At 41.6% G+C, this 17,780-nt stretch overlaps 1 protein-coding gene across 3 annotated transcripts in view; it reads left to right on the top strand.

The window, feature by feature from the left end:
- LOC148022671 (uncharacterized) overlaps nt 1-17,780 on the top strand; it is a 28,650-nt gene that overhangs the window by 7,150 nt on the left and 3,720 nt on the right. For 2 of the 3 annotated variants that reach the window (XR_015693520.1, XM_087695613.1), the window contains exons 4-8: nt 15,895-15,942; nt 16,120-16,191; nt 16,291-16,371; nt 16,488-16,573; nt 16,763-16,804. Coding sequence is in view for 2 of the 3 variants with exons in the window: in XM_087695613.1 (XP_087551739.1) it covers nt 15,895-15,942; nt 16,120-16,191; nt 16,291-16,371; nt 16,488-16,573; nt 16,763-16,804 (329 nt within the window). In the remaining variant the exon portion in view is untranslated. The remainder of the gene's footprint in view (nt 1-15,894; nt 15,943-16,119; nt 16,192-16,290; nt 16,372-16,487; nt 16,574-16,762; nt 16,805-17,780) is intronic. The other variant, XM_087695614.1, reaches the window with a different exon arrangement.

Raw genomic sequence — 17,780 nt, 5'->3', positions numbered from 1 at the left:
AATTTTTGTACATTTGAATGATAGGTATAAACATCAAAAGGCCGACCCGAGGTATTCTCTTACAGATGGACAATGGAATCAAGAAGTGTGGCCACTACCGATGCTTGATCAGCGTAATACTGTTCCACCAGTATAGGGCGTACTTTTGCTATGACAAAAAGATACTTCTCTTTGATCGAACAATCTCCATTCCAAAGAAATAAGACAATAAACCTAAGTCGGTCATCTAGAATGTAGAGCAAAGTTTTGCCTTGATTTCTACTATGGCCGTTGAATTTGAGCCAATGAGGAGTATATCGTCAATGTATAGTAGGATATAGATGACCCTCGCACTTGTGATGTGCACATAGAGATTTGGATTATAGGGCATAGAATGGTATCCATGAGTCCATTAAGAACTCGTCCATCTTATGGTACCAAGACCTTGGTGCTTGCTTCAGTCCATAAAGAGCTTTCCGTAAGTGAAATACCTTGTCATTCTAGTCAACGGAAGAAAAACCGAAAGGTTGCTCCGCATAGACTTTCTCCAAATAACCGTTCAGACACTTTTGACGTCCATCTGATAGATTAGCCAACCGTTGTGAGCGGCGAGCAGAACCAACTGATGAAATGATCAACCTAGTGGTAGGTGCAAAGGTTTCTCATAGTCAATGTCGTGCTTTGGCTTGAAACCTTGCACTAGAAGGTGAGCCTTGTATTTATCTAAAGTACCATCAACCTTTAGCTTGGTCCTAAAAATCCATTTTGTCTCGATGATTGGCTTTTGTGACAAGGACGATCTATCAAGGTCCAAAAGCCCCATTTCGGTCGATAGAATCTAGTTCCTTCTCCATGGCCTCACACCACAGAGCGTCTTGAAGAGCCTCTTGCTGACTATTTGGCTCATAATGTGCAATGTAATTAGTTGTAAATAGTGACGCATATAAAGCTTGAGGGGTGAGTAGATCTTCTAGGGCCCTCTGGAGTGGAATTCGGTGGAAGGATCCTTGAATCCCACATGGTCTGCTGATACCAGTGAGGTAATGGGTCTCCCGGAGGAGGCATGGGAGCCGAAGGATCCGTTGGAGGGTTAGGAGTGGGTAGTAGACCTGGCTTCAAAAGGCAAGATCTCAAGTGATGTGAGTGGAGGTGAGGATGTGGAGTTTGGTGCAGAAGACTACACTATGTCCCTCTCACCTAAGACAAAATTTCTTCGAACAATCACCTTGTTTGTCTGAGGATCAAACAAACAGTAGGCTTTTGATTTGGAACAAACAGAAGATGTACTATGTCCCTCTCACCTAGGACGACATTCCTTCAAACAATCACCTTGTTCGTCTGAGGATCGAACAAACAATAGGCTTTTGATTTGGAAAAATAGCCCACAAAGATCAAGAGTTAGCTTGAGGGGTGAGCTTTTCTATCTTGTCATATGGAGTGTGCGTATAAGCATGATTATTGAAGACTCTGAAGTGAGAAACAAGCAACTGAGAGCCAAAAAATGCCTTATATGGAGTCTTTTTAAGGATCACTGCAGTCGGGCATTGATTAAGGATGTAAACTGAAGTGTTAACGGCCTCAACACAAAGGTTCTTAGGAAGCTCTACTGCGAAGAGAATAGAGTGTGCCATATTCATAACTGTTTGATTCCCACACTCTACGACTTCATTTTGGATTGGGAAGTTGGTAGAGGTGTGCTTGTATGCAATGCCCTACTCTTGTAGAAACTCACAGAACTCGTGGGAGGTAAAGTTGCTACCATAATCACTCCTCATAGTACCTACACGATGACCAGTTTGATTATGAACCAATAGTACCCAAGCATTGAAATAAGTAAAGGGATCAAACTTGTGCTTGAGGAAGTACACCCACATGTATCGAGAGAAATCATCCACTATAAAAAAGAAGTATAGCGTGCCATTCAAGGTGGTAGTGGATGTGGGACCACAAAGATCGGCATGAATGAGCTTAAAGGGTTGCTCAACATGGGTGGTAGACTATTGAGGGAAGGGTGTACAATGTTGCTTACCTAGTTGACATGCTTTACAGACCTCTCGAGATAGTTTTAAGCATGGAAGGCCCTCAACTATCCCCTGATGCGATAGCTCATAAAGAGAGTTGTAGCCAAGACCTAAGCGAAAATGTCAATGATACTCAGAGTTCGTGGGATCCCATATGGTGGCCAAGGCTTGGAAGCAATGAAACTCCGAATCATCGACAATTGGCTTAGTAAGAAAATGGGTCATGTGGTGAAGGGAAAATTGCTTGCCCCAATTGGCAAAGTCACTGAAGGGACAACAAGTTCACCCCAAGCTGGGGGACATGATAAACATCATCTAGCAAAGCTAGATCTAGACCTTGGTTAGTGGAAAAATGGACACGACCCTCGGCCTGAATCTTGACCGAGGAGTTATTTCCTACATGGACTCTCTCGGTTGAAGAGGCTCGAGAAATGAAAAATGTCCTCTATAGGAGTCATGTGATGGGTAGCTTCACTGTCCACAAGCCAAACATGTATTGATGTGCTTAGCTGTGATGAGTGGGCCTTTGCAGTTACCTTGTCAGGAGCAACTTGCAAAGTAGTTTGCTAACTGTGATTGCTGACTAGCGGCAATGTGGGTTTGACCTTGCCACTACCCCCCTCGTGGTTGCCACCACCTTGTTTCCTTGTTGGGGGTTACGTGACTGGGATGCGGGGGTCTAGTTCTTTGATTTTGGCTGTGTGCCTCTTGTCTTTAGATTGACACTTGTTATCATAATATCCAACCTTTTGACAATGTTGACAATACCGATTCTTCTTAGGTACATTTTGCCATCTAGATTCAAGAGTAGCTTGTGTGGTTCCTTGGGATTCACTAGGCTTGTTTTGATTTTGATATTGATTTGAATTTTGTTTGCCCTTACCCTGTTGCCCCCTCTGAGAAGATGAAACGAGAGCCGCCTCTATTGAGTACGTGTTATGAAATTGATTGAACAATCGTGCATAGTGCAAGAGTTGACACTCGAACTCATAAAATGTGAGGCACTAGATGGTAGTAGACAGCAATAGGAAGCTTTGACCGCCATGTGCTTTGTGAACGGGTTGTGGGCAGCAGAGATACGACTCTTGAAACTTGCAGAAACGAGATTGAGGGAGAGTGGTGGACTGTATGCCTATTTATAGAAAGTTTGGGGCTCCTGCTGAATGTGAACGGGTTGTGGGCAATAGAGATACGGCTCTTGAAACTTGCAGAAACGAGATTGAGGGAGAGTAGTGGACTGTATGCCTATTTATAGAAAGTTTGGGGCTCCTGCTGAATGTGGGACATAGCAACTCTCTAGGATCACGTTTCTTTTTAAAAGAATAAGGTTTCTTCATTAATTAAGTGTGTTTTGGGGCTATTTAAGTCAGGCTAATGCAATTTTAGCTCAACATCCAGGTGTAGGTGACAGCATTTATTGCTGTTTGGACAAGGCAGCAGCTGCATTTGATTGATTTTTAGTCATTTCTCGTGACATAACTTCTCTTTCCTTAGCATACTCTCATTCCCTAGCCATTTCACAGCCTTGCTTCTCAGCATTTGGAACCTTGGAGGTTGAGGAATTTCAGTTTTGTCTGTAGTAAACCCTAATTCAAGGTTTTGTAGTTGCCTTGAGAAGTGTGCTAGGAATTGAAGATTCCAAGACCTGAACTATTTAGAGATGAAGGTGATTTTCAGCTGAAATCAGGTGGAGGACCAGCTAGCCATCAAATTTGGGGCATTTCCACTCTTGTTGAAGTGGGTGAAGGCAAATTGATTGCCCGAATCAAGGGGCAAATGAGATTGAAGGCTTGCTGGTCACTTTGGATAGCACGGGGAGTTTGGATTGTGAAGGAGATTGAGAGAATCCCATCATAAATCAATGTCTACTTCAATAAAGCTAAAGAACTACCGAAAGGGGCGCTAGTTTTGGGGCCAAGTGGGTGTCTCCAAAGGTTAGTAGGTAAATGTGTATTTTCAGTTCTGCAATAAATGCCTAGTGTTGTAATTAAGTTGTAATCCAAGAATTACCACCCATCCATTGAAGAAAGGCTGGTTTCATGGTTCCATTGCCAGGATACCATAAAATCCTTTGAATTTGTGGGCCCATGGCACTTGTAAATCTTGCTAAAATTATTCTCAACAGTGAATTACAGCAAGCATGTCTTCACACTATGAAATGGAATCAAGTGGAGAGGATGCATCACTCTTTGATCATTCACGTAGTGAAGGGGGAAATGCAATGATTGATGTTGGACATGATTCTCAGCATGGATAGCAAGCTGAAAACATGGGAAATGACCCAAATGTTAGCACTTCTATGTATCAAGAGGCTGATGACCAGCAAGAGGCTGAAGAATTTGATGATAGCTTCAAGGATCGGATGTGAAGAGCAGCAAAACTCTTTGCTGAATCGGCAAAGGATCCTGAGTTTACTTGATTCTTGAATGCTCTAAGGAAGGATAACAAAGGCAAAGAGAAGAAGACCTCTTCTAAAGCTTCAGGACAGTCGGAAGAGTTGAAGGAAATGCCTAAGCCTTCTTTGGAAGAGCCCAAAAAGCTTGATGAGCACAAAAAGTTTGTACTCGTGGGACAGCAAGTGCAAATGCATGGCCAACTTGGTAGTGCCAATCCATGGGGGTATGGACAACAAGATATTCATGTAAATGTAAGCTTGGGGCAGCAAGGATACTTTGGTGGAGGTACCATTTTTCATGCTATGGTTGGATGTGCATTGCATATGGGAATGTATGATACAAATCCCTATGGTATGCAAAAGCCAATGCATGGCTCACAACACCCAATGTATTCAGGTAATGCAAGAGGAATGCATAATCCCATGTATGGCAGCATAGCCATGATGTCTGGGGCACAAAGTGGACCGTACGAACATGTATCTGCACCTCCAAGGACTGTTGAAGCACAAAGATTTGGTGCTGGTCATGCAAGTGCATCTGAGCCTATTTATGATAATTTGACACCCATAGGATTGTCAAAGGATGATGACAAAGGTGGCAAAAGTGTGAAGTTTAAGCCTTTCAATGGTACATAAGATAGGTTGAAAGCACTTACTTTTATTCAACAGTTTGATGCAGCCTATTCTAGAGGCAACTTCATAGAGGCACTAAGATACGCAAGGCAGCCACATCCTCGAAGGGAAATGCATTGTAGTGGTGGCCTACACTTCTCGTTCAGGGAAAGGCACCTACCACTTAGGTCAAGTTCAAGCAAATCTTTGCTTTAAATTGGTTGATAAGTACCTTTGAAGTAGACATTATGATAGGATGGAATTAGTTGGATTCCAAGGATTGCAAGAACTTAGATCAGTACAATAAGAAGTTTCAGGATGCTTTGCTGCCCGTTACTTCTTATTGACGAGTACCCCTCCATGTGCAGCTGGAGAAGTATGTTTGTGGTTTGCCAAAGGGTATATGGGATTTTTTGCATAAAGTCCACTATTTCTAGCATGTCTCAGCTCATAGAAACAACTACTATAGCTAATGCAGTGCTGTGTGCAAAAGATACAGGGTTCTAGGACATTAATGCCATGTCACATGTCAAAGAGGCTAAGGCTTAAAAAAAGGACAAATCTGAAATAAAGGCTGAAAATCAGGGCAAATCTGAAAATAGGGCTGAAAAGAAGAATTGATGGTAGAGAAAGAGTGGGAAAAATGATGCACGATGTAAGGAATTGATGGCTGTAAATAAATGCTTTATTCGTGAGCAGGAAGGGCACATGGCAAGGAGCTGTCCTGATAGGTAGCAAGCTGAAAAGGATGATAATAGGGGAAATAAAGGCAAAACCATTGTTGGTTTAGTATTTGATAGAGCGGCAGGTTAGCCCAATGATGATAATATTGAACTTTGTAGGACATGGGGCAAAATTATATATCAACACGCATTTGATTTTTCTTGATCTAGGGGCATGATTAAATTTCATCTCTTGATATGGCAGTCTATTTAGGCATAAAAGAAGATGAGATGGGGCCCATGGGTAAGATTGGTATGGTATGCAAGGGACACGTCGAGCTAGTCACTCCTATCATTGAAAAACTTCGTTTGTACATTTAGAGTCATGTGGACAGCGAAGAGTTCTTTATTGCTCCTTTGGGAGGATGTGATGCCTTGCTTGGTATGCCTTGGTGCCATTTTGTGCATGCAGTGATTGATGCTCATGATAAGATTGTGACCCTCTTTCATAGAGGCAAAGTTCATTCTTTGGATATAAAGTTGAAAGGGGAATTTGTCCTTGTTGCATTTGCTTCTACGATTTCCGGAGTAATGAAAAATCATCGTTCAGCTTACTTGGTTATTAGTAAAGATAAGAGTGATAATTAACATGTTGGGAATATGACTTGTTTGGATAAAGATCACATGTCATTTTTGCAAATGTATGCTGATTGCTTTTCTCAGTCACTTGCAAGATACTTGCCACTTAAAAGGCTTAAGGATCATGGCATAGATTTGATCCCCGATAGTAGCCCTCCTAATAAGCCACCTTACAGAGTCTGTAGCCTAGCAAGAGGAGATAAATGAGTTAGGTTAATGAGCTATTGGAGAAAGGGCTGATTCAGCCCATCTCATCTTTGTTTTGTTCTCCAGTGCTTCTAGTGCAAAAGAAGGACAGGTCATGGTGCATGTGCATTGTCTATTGTGCTTTGAATAAAATAATGATAAAGAACATATTTTTGATCCCTAGGATTGATGATATCTTGGACAAATTGCAAGGGACAGCCATTTTTAGCCGCATAGACTTGAAATGTGGTTACCACCAGATTCGGATTAGGCCTGAGGATGTATCCAAGATAGCCTTTTGAATATCTTTGTGTTTGTGTGAGTTTCTTGTCATGCCATTTGGGTTTACGAATGCTTCTGCCACGTTCAATAGAACGATGGATTGTATCTTTTGGCAGCATAGGGAATTTGTGGGCACTTTCTTTGATGACATGATTGTCTTTTCGAAGAATGAGACTGAGCATTGCAAGCATTTGGCAATAGTATTCAATGAGATGCGTAGGAAACAATTGTCGATTAATGACAAGAAAAGTGAACTCTTTTTGCATGAGATTCACTTTTACGATCACATTGTATTGGTTGATGGCATTTGTATGGATCTTTCTAAGGTTGAGGCAATTCATTCATGGCCACATCTTCTGAATATTCAAGAGATCCGCAATTTTATGGGTCTTTGTTTATACTATAGGAATATGAATGGAACTTTTGGTGAAATTGCTTCTCCATTGTATGCTTTGCAAAAGAAGAATGTGCCATTGAGATGGACAACAATAGGAAATTCAGAATTTAATGCATCAAAGGATAAAATGACAGATCTTGTGCTTGTATTGCTTGATCTCAGGAAGTCATTTGTTGTGCAATGTGATGCATGTGGAAACAACATTGGGGCTGTTTTAATGCAGGATGGCTATGTAATTGCTTATGAGATTTGTGTTCTCCATGATGAAGAGGTCAATGAGAAAGATTTCTTGGCTGTAATTCATGTCATTTCCATATGGAAAAATTATGTTTTAGGTGGCATATTTCATGTTGTAAACAGGCCATAAGACTTTTTGCTACTTCTTGACTTGGATGAAGTTATTTGAGAAGCATATGGGGTGGGCAAACTTATTGTCTATGTTTCACTTCGAGATTGTACATATAGATGCCAAAAAGAATATAGTAGTTGATGCACTATCTCGTAAGTCTCAATTGTTGGTTGTTAGTATGGTTTATCACACTGAGTTGGATGCCATGAACAATCAATATGTTGTGGATTCAGACTTTGGAAATGTATATGATCAGCTATGCAATGGCTAGAGGCATGATCTCTTTGTACTTCGAGAGAGCTTTTTGATAATGTATGGATGATAGTGTCACAAAGTAGTTGAGGGCCAAGGTGATGGTTGAGAGTCATGCATCTCCTTATGTGGACGATAGAGGCATGTTAAAGTAGTTGACCACCTTTTTTGTTGCCTAACTTTGAGACATGGTATTGAGTAGTTTGTCAAGACATGCATAGTATGCCAGAAAGTCAAGTATGATAGATAAAAGATGTCGGGTTTATTGCAGCCCTTGTCTATTCTTGATAGGCCTTGGTAGAGCATTGCTATGGATTTTATTTTGAGCTTCCATGCACATCTATAAGGAATGATGGGATATGGATTATCATATGTAGGTTCAGAAAGCAGGCCCACATCATTCCAGTGAGGAAAAAGATAAAGGTTGATCATATGGCATATCTTTTTAGGCAGTATGTGTTTAAGTAACGGTGAATGCTCCAAATGCAAAAAGCATGAAACCAATCATATGATAAAGCACAGATTGATACTCTTAGAACACAGTTAGGGTTAGGGTTAGGGTAACTCAGAGATAGTGAACACAATGAATAATAAAGTGAATGAATAATGAATATACAGTGCTCATGGAACAAACATACTATGCAGTGAATACTGAACCTCGAACTCTTGTATCTTTGGAATCAAGACAGAGGTTATGAGTTGTAGAGTGTGTTGTACTGAGAATGGATCCCGAATCGCAGCAAAAGCAGTCTCTAAGTGTCGAACATTGAAAATGCAGCCAAGGAAGGCTAGATTTGATGCAGACATCAATGTAAGGAAGAAAGACTAAAAACGCAGGTACTTGAGGAGAGAGAAAATCTGGGTGACAGCTGCTAGATGCAAACGCAAATGACAGGTGAGAGAATGTCAGGTGGCAGCCAAAAACTGCAAACGTAACATTCAGACGAGAAAGAAAATCTTGGCGACAGCGGGCAACAAGTGGCGACAACATCCAATAGTGGGTGACAGCACCCAACAGTAGGCAACAACTCCACAGGCCTGGCGACATTAGCATACACGTGACGAAGACTGTAATCAGGTGCCAGATATTTGTTGGTGACTTGTGGTAGCTCTGACCGCGATGTCCTCCGCGATTAAGGTGTGGGCAGCAGAGTTATGGCTCTTGAAACTTGCAAAAACGAGATTGAGGGAGAGTGGTGGGCTGTATGCATATTTATAGAAAGTTTGGGCACAACAATTTATTTTAGCACTCGTCTATGCTTCCATTGCTACACCACTTTTGACATGGTATCGAATTGCAGGATCTAGGTTTCTACTTTTGACATGGTATTAAATTGCAGGATCCAAGTTTCTACTACGATTTTTCTTTTGATTACAGGTTTTTCTCCCTCTTGTTGATCAGACTTGCGTTTTTCAGACTAGCAACTTGCATTTTCAGCCTATGCCTAGATTCCAGCTTGCAATTCGTGAGTTTGTTGGATAAACGCTCCATTAGCCTGCGTCTTTCATTTTCTATCCTAACCGTGGCTGGATAGTGGTATGTACATGCCGTTTTTGCTGATTCTGGCAAATTTTGACTGGTTTTTCTTCATTTTGCAGTAGTTGGCCTTTGTTTTTTATCAGGTTTTTGGTTACACTGCATTTAAACTTTCATTTTGTGAAGTCTTTGCTGTTGGTTTGGTTGTATTCTCTCTCCGTATATCTTCTATTCTCTATCTTCTCTTCTTATTCTCCCCAATGACTTCTTTGTGCACTTCTATAGATGATAAGTTTTATGTACGTGACTATCTTATATGGAGTGTTGTGATGAAAGCTTGGTTTGTGTAAAAGTGGATTTGGTACATTGTTAGTGGAGCTATTCCTTGGCCTCAGCGTCCTTTTTCTCTTCCCGATGATTTTGATGAGGATAACCATGAGGAAGCTGAGCTTCCATGGGATTCGAACAATGCACGTGTATATTTTGCATTTCTTCAGTGTATTTCTAAAGAAGTTCTCCCAGCGATTACCTCTTGCAAGACATTACCAAAAATATGCTCGAAGCTTCAAATGATGTACGAGATACGTTCTCCCATGCGTGCTGTGACCCTTTATGGATAGCTTCAGTAGATGAAATTTGAGTCGAAGGACACCTTTCAGTCATTTTTGCTCTATATTACATAGATACATGACTAGCTTCGACACATGTAGTCTGCTCTTCCAGAGGCACATCTAGTGGAAATGATACTCTACAAGCTTCCCCGGAGTTTGATGGAGTGGCCAATGCTTTGTAAGTGTAGATATCCTCTATACTTGTGAGCTTTACACATGTCCTTGATGCTGCTTGAGCATGAGGCATCTTTGCATTTATAGGGAGGCTTCTATCTCATTCTTGAGGTTTTAGTGAGGCCTTTACAACTTTAGAGAGGGGTGACATGCAGAAGAGGTCGAAGGCCCAGAGTTATCACTATGGTAAGAAGGGGCACTTGTAGAAGGACTGCAAGGAGTTAACAGCCTCACAGAAGAAGGAGAAGAAGAAGCAGTGGGATGTGGACTCCTTCCCCGAGTCATCCTCTTTCTTAGAATCCGACTCTCTTTAGTCAAGGGCAAGTCTAAAGTGCGGCAGGGATCCACTTCTTTAGACCAAGGGAAGGGCTTGAATGCCCCTTCCTCTGCTGCTTCTAGTCTAGGTGATATGGTCATTCCTCACGACTCTCTAGTGCTAGAGAGGAAGTTTGAGAGGGTGGTGAGATGGGGCAGCCACGCCTCATCTATATAGGTATATAGGTGGATACGTTTTAGAGAGGGACGTCCTTGATGCATCGATCGAAGTCAGGTAGGTTCACATGAGGGGACACTTTGGCGGTCTTGGCGAAAGGTGGGGAAACCATGGTCATATATGTTTAGAGGCATTTTTGACAAGATGGTCTTGTATGCTATTGGGAGACATTTTTGATGGACACAGAGATTTGTTATGACTCTTCTCTATTTTCAGAAATTGATACGATCAACATCGACATCAGGTTCTCTTCGAGGCACCTTGGTGGTGGCTTGATCACCTATTGCTCAGGTATCCACGGTTCTACTCTGGTGTTCTATGTTGTATGGATCGTGATGAGTCATTATCATTGTATCAGATCACCCGTGATCTGAGGGAGGGTGTTAGCAAGATTGTCAACTCATGTGTGAGTTTGTGCATGCTAGATGGGTTGGGCATTTTAGTCCATATTTTAGGTATTATTTTAGTGATTTTTGTGTGGCATTTTATGCGAGTCAGCCAGTATTAAATGCTGGCTGACCAGCTGCCATATTTGGCATATTTTGGGCCTATTTATTATGTGGCTCCTCCTCCTCCCATTTAGCCATCATCATTTTGTAGGTGGTCTTCTTGTTGGAGAGAGGAGGCAGTGCGAGTGGCCACGCAGCTAGTGACTTACTATTGTATGCATCATTCTTGTGTTTGGTATATGGATTCCATTTTCTAAGTACATCTCTAAGTTCTCTTCCTTTGCGGTGTTCTTTTGTTTTCTTTCTCTTTTGTCTTTTGTTCAACAATTTATTTCAGCACTTGTCTAAGCTTTCATTGTTGCACCACTTTTGATAGGTTTGCCAGAGTTGATCATTCCTAATCGTGATCCATGGATGACAAGTTTGTTTTGGAAAGGAGTGTTTGAGAATATGGGCACAATGCTGAAATTCTCTTCATCCTTACATCCACAAACTGATACCGATCTAATGGTCAAAATTAGCATAGGGACACTCGGGAGATGTTGGCCTAGACAATTTAATTAGTGGCTATTTTTTTGGGCACCGAAATAATTATTATATTATTTTTCAGTAATCTGAGACTGAAAATTAATATAATAATTGGGAAGGCTGGTACTTGATATATTTTTCGAAGGGAGGCTGGGAAAAACGTTGGGAAGGCTAGGAGAGTAAAAACAAAGGCTTAGAGAGAGAGGATCCTTCATTCTTGCTAGAAATAAATTGTGAGGAGCTGGAGCAGCCATCGTGAGCTGAGTTTCAGCCATTACTAGTAGGCATATGCAGATTTGGAGCAGCTGTAGGGTTTGCATTGAGGAAATCGAGAAAGTACGGCCACAATTGAAACACAAAGACTCGAATATTGTGACATTCTTGTGTCAGAGTCTCTATTTGTGGAGCAATCCAAGGGAGGGAAGGAAATAGGAAGCTCTAAGGGAGTCATGGGTGGACAACAACCACCGACTCTCAATGGCTTAGATTGCGGAGCCGAAGAAGGGGATGGAGTCGAACAACCACTATCTCTTGAAGGAGTGAACAGACAAGAGGACGGTATCCAATAATTGTTCTCTCGGTGGAGCGGACTGTAGAACTACTACAGGTGGTCGGGGAAGCCATTGGACTTTGAAAATAGGTGGGGGAAATCTTTGAAGTGCATTGTGGTGGTCTCCAGGAGGTCGTGGCACCTGATGATCCTCCTTTTGCTTGTAAGGACTTAGTGTGCATTGGATGGGTCTTATTGCCTTGAGCGTAATACTCTAATAGCTCATGCAAAACTAGCTCTATAACCCAGAAAGGGGATGTGGCACAAAGAGTGCTTGGTGGTAGATGCACACACCTTGGGGGGATGGGGAGCAAAGGTCGAAGCTGCCAATCTTCAATGGTATGACCGTTCTTGCTGCAATAGGAGCACCTAGTAGACTTTCCATTTGTTGGGGGAGAAGCCATGGTATTGGTGTGCCAACCTAGAAAAGGGAGGGTGGGAGGGAGAAGAAGAGAAGGTAACTTGTGACAATGCAATGAAAATAAGGGGGTAAATTAGAAGATGATGCCGAAATAGCAACTTGTCTTTGCCTTCTCCAATGCAGAGGATCTTTGCAGCTTTCTAAGAACCTTTGGCTACGACACTATGACAAGAAATGAGGTATGCTGTGATACCATGGCAAAAAATGATTGCTTTGAAAGCAAGCGAGAGAGACAGTAGGGTTTCTGGGGAGAAACACTAGAGTGGCTTCTAGAATGCAATTTTGGGGCTGTAAATGGAAACCAAAATAGGAATGGAGGAGAGAAAAATGTACTGAATGACTTGGTTTCTCAATATTGACAGAAGTGGTTCAGCAATGGAAGCATAAACTACATGCTGAAACACAATACAAGAGAAAGAATGAATGAATGAACACAAATATAGATGAGAACTCAGATCTATGCTTGGGAAAGGGAATCCATATCGAACACGAGACAGCAATAAGCCCTTCCCACGATCCGAAGAAGAGGATCCCTTTCGTGCCTTGGACTTCGCCTTGGCTAGAGGATCGGAATCGGAATCTGAGGCAGATGATGACTCGTCGTCGGAGTCCGCATCCCGCTTCGTCTTCTGCTCCTTTTTTTTCTTGGAAGCCACTAATTCTTTGTAATCCTTCCTTAAATAACCTTTCTTGCCATAGTGGTTACACCGGGCCTTCGACTTCTGCTTCTTCGAACCCCTCTCTGAAGCTGCAAGAGCCTCACCTGAACCTCCATGGAGCGTATCATCAGGGGATGTGCTGGGAGGAGCCATCTGGAGAGGATTGAGAAAAGAAGTAGAGAAAAGAAAGGATTGGGAGAGGGAACACAACCAAACCATGAGCATAGACTGCAAAAAGCGAGAGCTCACATGCAGAATAACCCAAAATCTGATCAAAATAAGACAAAAATTGTTGTAAAAAGTCAAGAAATTAGTCAAAAATTGTCAAAAACAGCAAAAACGGCCTAATGATGTAAGCGCCCAGCCAAGAGGAGATGCAGAAACACCAAAACGTAGGCTGAAACAGATGTGTAGGCTGTACGGGTTGGCGGCAGCAAAAAACGCAGGCAAAACTGGTCGCCTGAGTGGAGCAGTAGCTGCGTGATCAGCAAGAGGGAAAACAGTCCTGAAATCAGCAAGAAAACACAGTAGAAACACAAATCCTGAAATCTGAAACCATGTCAAAAATGGTGCAGCAATGGAATCATAAACAACATGCTGAAACACAAGACAAGAGAAAGAAAGAATGAATGAACACAAATACAAATGAGAACTCAGATGTATGCTCGGGAAATGGAATCCATATCGAACTCGAGACAGTAACATACAACAGTGAGTCATTGGTTGTGTGGGCACTTTGGCACCGGCTCCTCTCTCCCTTGAATCCACAAGTGATGGCTGAAGTACACTAGAGGAGGAGGAGCCCTAGCAATATATAGGCATAAAATGGGGGGAGCCATAAATGCAGTTGGCCAGCATTAAATGCTCCCCAGCCCTAGACAACACTCCAAAAAATTCCAGATAAATACTACATAAAATGGTGTAGCCTCTGCAACACAGACTCAGGCCTGAGCTCTTATACCATGACAGAAGTGGTGCAGCAATGGAAGCATAAACAACATGTTGAAATAAATTGCTGAAACACAAGACGAGAAAGAATGAATGAATGAACACAAACATAGATGAGAACTCAGATGTATGCTCGAGAAACGGAATCCATATCAAACACAAGACAACAGCATACAACAGTGAGTCACTGGCTGTGTGGGCACCTTGGCACCGACTCCTCTCTCCCTTGAAGAATCCACAAGTGATGGCTGAAGTACACCAGAGGAGGAGGAGCCCCAGCAATATATAGGCTTAAAATGGGGGGAGCAATAAATGTAGTCGGCCAGCATTAAATGCTCCCCAGCCCTAGACAACACTCCAAAAAATGCCAAATAAATACTACATAAAATGCTGTAGCCTTTGCAACACAGACTCACACTTGAGCTGACTAATTTGCTAACAAATATCAGGGTTCACCACACTTGCATATGGATGAGGCTTGGATGGCCTGCCACCACTGCCACCTTCCCATGCCTCCTCTCTAGCATTGTAGGGTCATGATGGATGACAATGCCACTAGGTCTAGCAAGCAATAGAGATCGACGTGGCTTGGCTGCATGGTCTCAGTCAGAGCTGGAATTTAAGGACATTGACTTGGAGTGCTTATCATTCGTTTTCTCCTCTTCCTTCTCCTTCTCTTACGGCAATGCTGCTAGTTTCTTGAAGTCTTTTTGGAGATACCCTTCTAACCACAATTTGAAGCACTAACCTTTCTTCTTCTTCTTGTCATTGTTTTGTGAACCAGCAAAAGTATTTGAAGATTTGCTCAAGCAACATTGAGTTCGTATCATCAAACTTTGGAGGTAGCTTGTAGAGTAGAGTCCCCACAAGATTGCCTTTAGGAAGGGTGGACTGCATGTTGCAAAGCTAATCTTGGATTTGTGCAACTTTGAGAAGAAAAGATTAAATTGTATGAGTTGCCTCTAATTGAGTAGTTTGTAACTGGTCTGAGAGGGTCATAGCTCGCATGGTCGACAGAGCTCCATCTCTAGAGATGTAGGAGTAACCACCAGGGGGACTTCCTTCGAGATGTATGGAAGAAGAGCTAAGTAGACCTTGGCATTCACATTGTCCTGATCAAGGATTGCTTCCTCATAGTGGCCTTCACCTCAATTTGATGGAAGAGAAGATGTCTTTTGGGGATGCTACGTAGATCTTAAAACAATGCAACAGAGTTGCTTTGGTAGAAACCAAGCTTTTATCACTACACTCTAGGTTAGATAGTCAGATCCCTTGAAGTGCATCATCAGTATCGCAGCATGGAGGAGCCATTGTAGACGAGACACAATTGCTGTTCAAACTACCATGTCCATGCTGCGGAAACCTGAGGTAGCCAGCAGTTCTTATGACATTTTTTTGTTTCTGTGCACATTTGCATGTACAATAATTATTTTAGATTGAAGTTTAGGACAGCAAATTCTTAACATACACATCAAAAAATGTGTAATGCAAAAGATTTTGACAAGCTTTTTGTGCCATGCAACTGCTGCTTGACCATATCCACCTGGTCATGTTCTTGTTCAACCCATAAATTGGCACAATTTGGGAAATTTGAACATAATTGGATCTATGCAAACCTTAATTGCTGACTAAATTTCATATTGTGCTATTGCCAAGTTGTATTTACTCAGTAGGATTAAGCCATGGTGTGACTGAATCAGTATCAACTCTGGAGGGACTCTAGTGAAAATGAAATATGGGTTAGGATTTGATTCTACAATGAACAGGTATTTTGAAGCTTATAAAATTGATTTGTGTTTTCTTGGTGCAGGTCACCCCAGAAACATTGGAAGGATTGAAATCTATCATTGAACAAGAGGTAAGAATGTGCTATTGGGACATTTGAGAACATGTTATTGGTAGAGTGTAGAAGCAAGTAATTGGCTTAACTACAGTAGCTGCCTATGCCATCATGCAAGGATGTAAAATTTTAATGTTAACACAGGTGTGATTATAGCAGCAATTGACTGGTTTTGACGGCTACCTTTTTCTGCAGAAGGAAGACCGAGATTGGAAAGAAAATTTTGCTGACAATGTGGAGAACCTCTGGTCAACTGCTTTTGATGTGGTTAGGGTCCATACACGTTCTTTTCTATACTTTTTTATCCTTCATTTGAAATCACCTGCAACTTATATGTTGCCAGAATGATTTGATTTTTCTTGTCAGGTTTCACAGTTAAATCCCTTGTCACTGGTAGAATCAGCTGGAACAAGCATTCAGGGTTTAGTGGAGGCTGCAGCTGAAAGGGTATGTTGACACTGTTTAGCATAGACACCGTTTAATAAATCACAGATCGTGATATGCATATCTTACCATTGAATCTACTGGGTATTACTTCGATTGATAGAGCAGCATGATTGCAGTTTGCCGCATTTGAACTTTCGACTCTTGTGGCATTGGGAGAAAGATGGCTACTTTGGACACCATTTATTGTCTTTCCTATGTACTGGTAATTTTTGTTATATTGATAATGTCATCAATTTGGAGCACTATCCCACACCAAAGGAAAATTCAAATGAAATGTACAGTGGAACACAACTCCACTTGGACACATCTTTCACGTCTAAACTTGTTGTAAATGTACATTGCTGAGGCACTTAGTCTCACATCTTTGCCATGTTCTTCTGATGTTTGACAGGCAGATGTCAAGAAACAATACCCAGGACAAAAGAAGCGACAAGTAAGCAATCCCATTTGTCCAATTTTAGTTTTTAAGTCATGTGCATGGAGTTGTAATTCTGTGATATTTTTGATCTCTGCACTAAGGCCAAACTAATTGTTGCTTTTCTAGACTAACTGTGCTTGAATTTGAGACTTCATGATGGATGAATCTACATTTTCAGTATTTTAATTGTGATATTTACCACTTGGTAAGTTAAGGTGACAGTCTACAATTAGGTTTATGAAACATTTAAACCAGCAGAAACTCATTTGTCACCTAGGAGTTAGAGCTTAGGAATTTCAGACAAATGTCATGGTTCAAATACTCTTTTAAGCATTAGGACTCGGACACGTCGTTCCTTATAAGGGGTTCATATGATATGGATTGTGCATGCATCATTGTTAATATCACGTGGTTGCCAAAAATTTCATCTGGCTTAGTGACTGTATAACATCCATGGGGATGATGCCATTAGTATGATAATGACTATTCATCTTACAAGCTTGCACTCTAGACCTGGGTGCACATAGCTTGTGAATTTCCAAATAGCCAGGCAACTCGTTCCACATACAGATGCCTTGTACTAGGCAAATGTACAAGTTTCCACTTGTGGTTGCATGATAGCTGAAGCTGCAATTGTTATATCTATGGATTGAAGAACTACAGACTTATGTGCTTTATAGTTCAAAACCTGGTGTAAGCTGGTTTTGAACATTCGGTTAGAAAGAGTTTGGGGGTACAAAAATAAACAAATTAGCATATGAAGATGGATTGACCTGCACGTAAGGAAAAGCCAAATGTAATTGTGTTTTCTAATACATATGGTTTTGACATAATTGCAATCGCAAATTAATATCCCAGTCAAGATTGTGGCTGAGAATGTCAATCGTTGTGTAGAGTAAGAGGTGAGTCAACTCTTACTATTCATCGATGTCAAACCAATGGCTGTTGTTACCTATGCCATGTGGCGGGTTTACATGGTAGGCTGTGACCT

This window comes from Lygodium microphyllum, chromosome 16 (genome assembly GCF_053477565.2).
Source record: "Lygodium microphyllum isolate KBCC chromosome 16, Lygodium_microphyllum_v1.1.10, whole genome shotgun sequence".
NCBI lineage: Eukaryota > Viridiplantae > Streptophyta > Polypodiopsida > Schizaeales > Lygodiaceae > Lygodium > Lygodium microphyllum.
The sequence above is the reverse complement of the archived record's forward strand: the minus strand, read 5'-3'. Positions and strand labels throughout refer to the sequence as shown.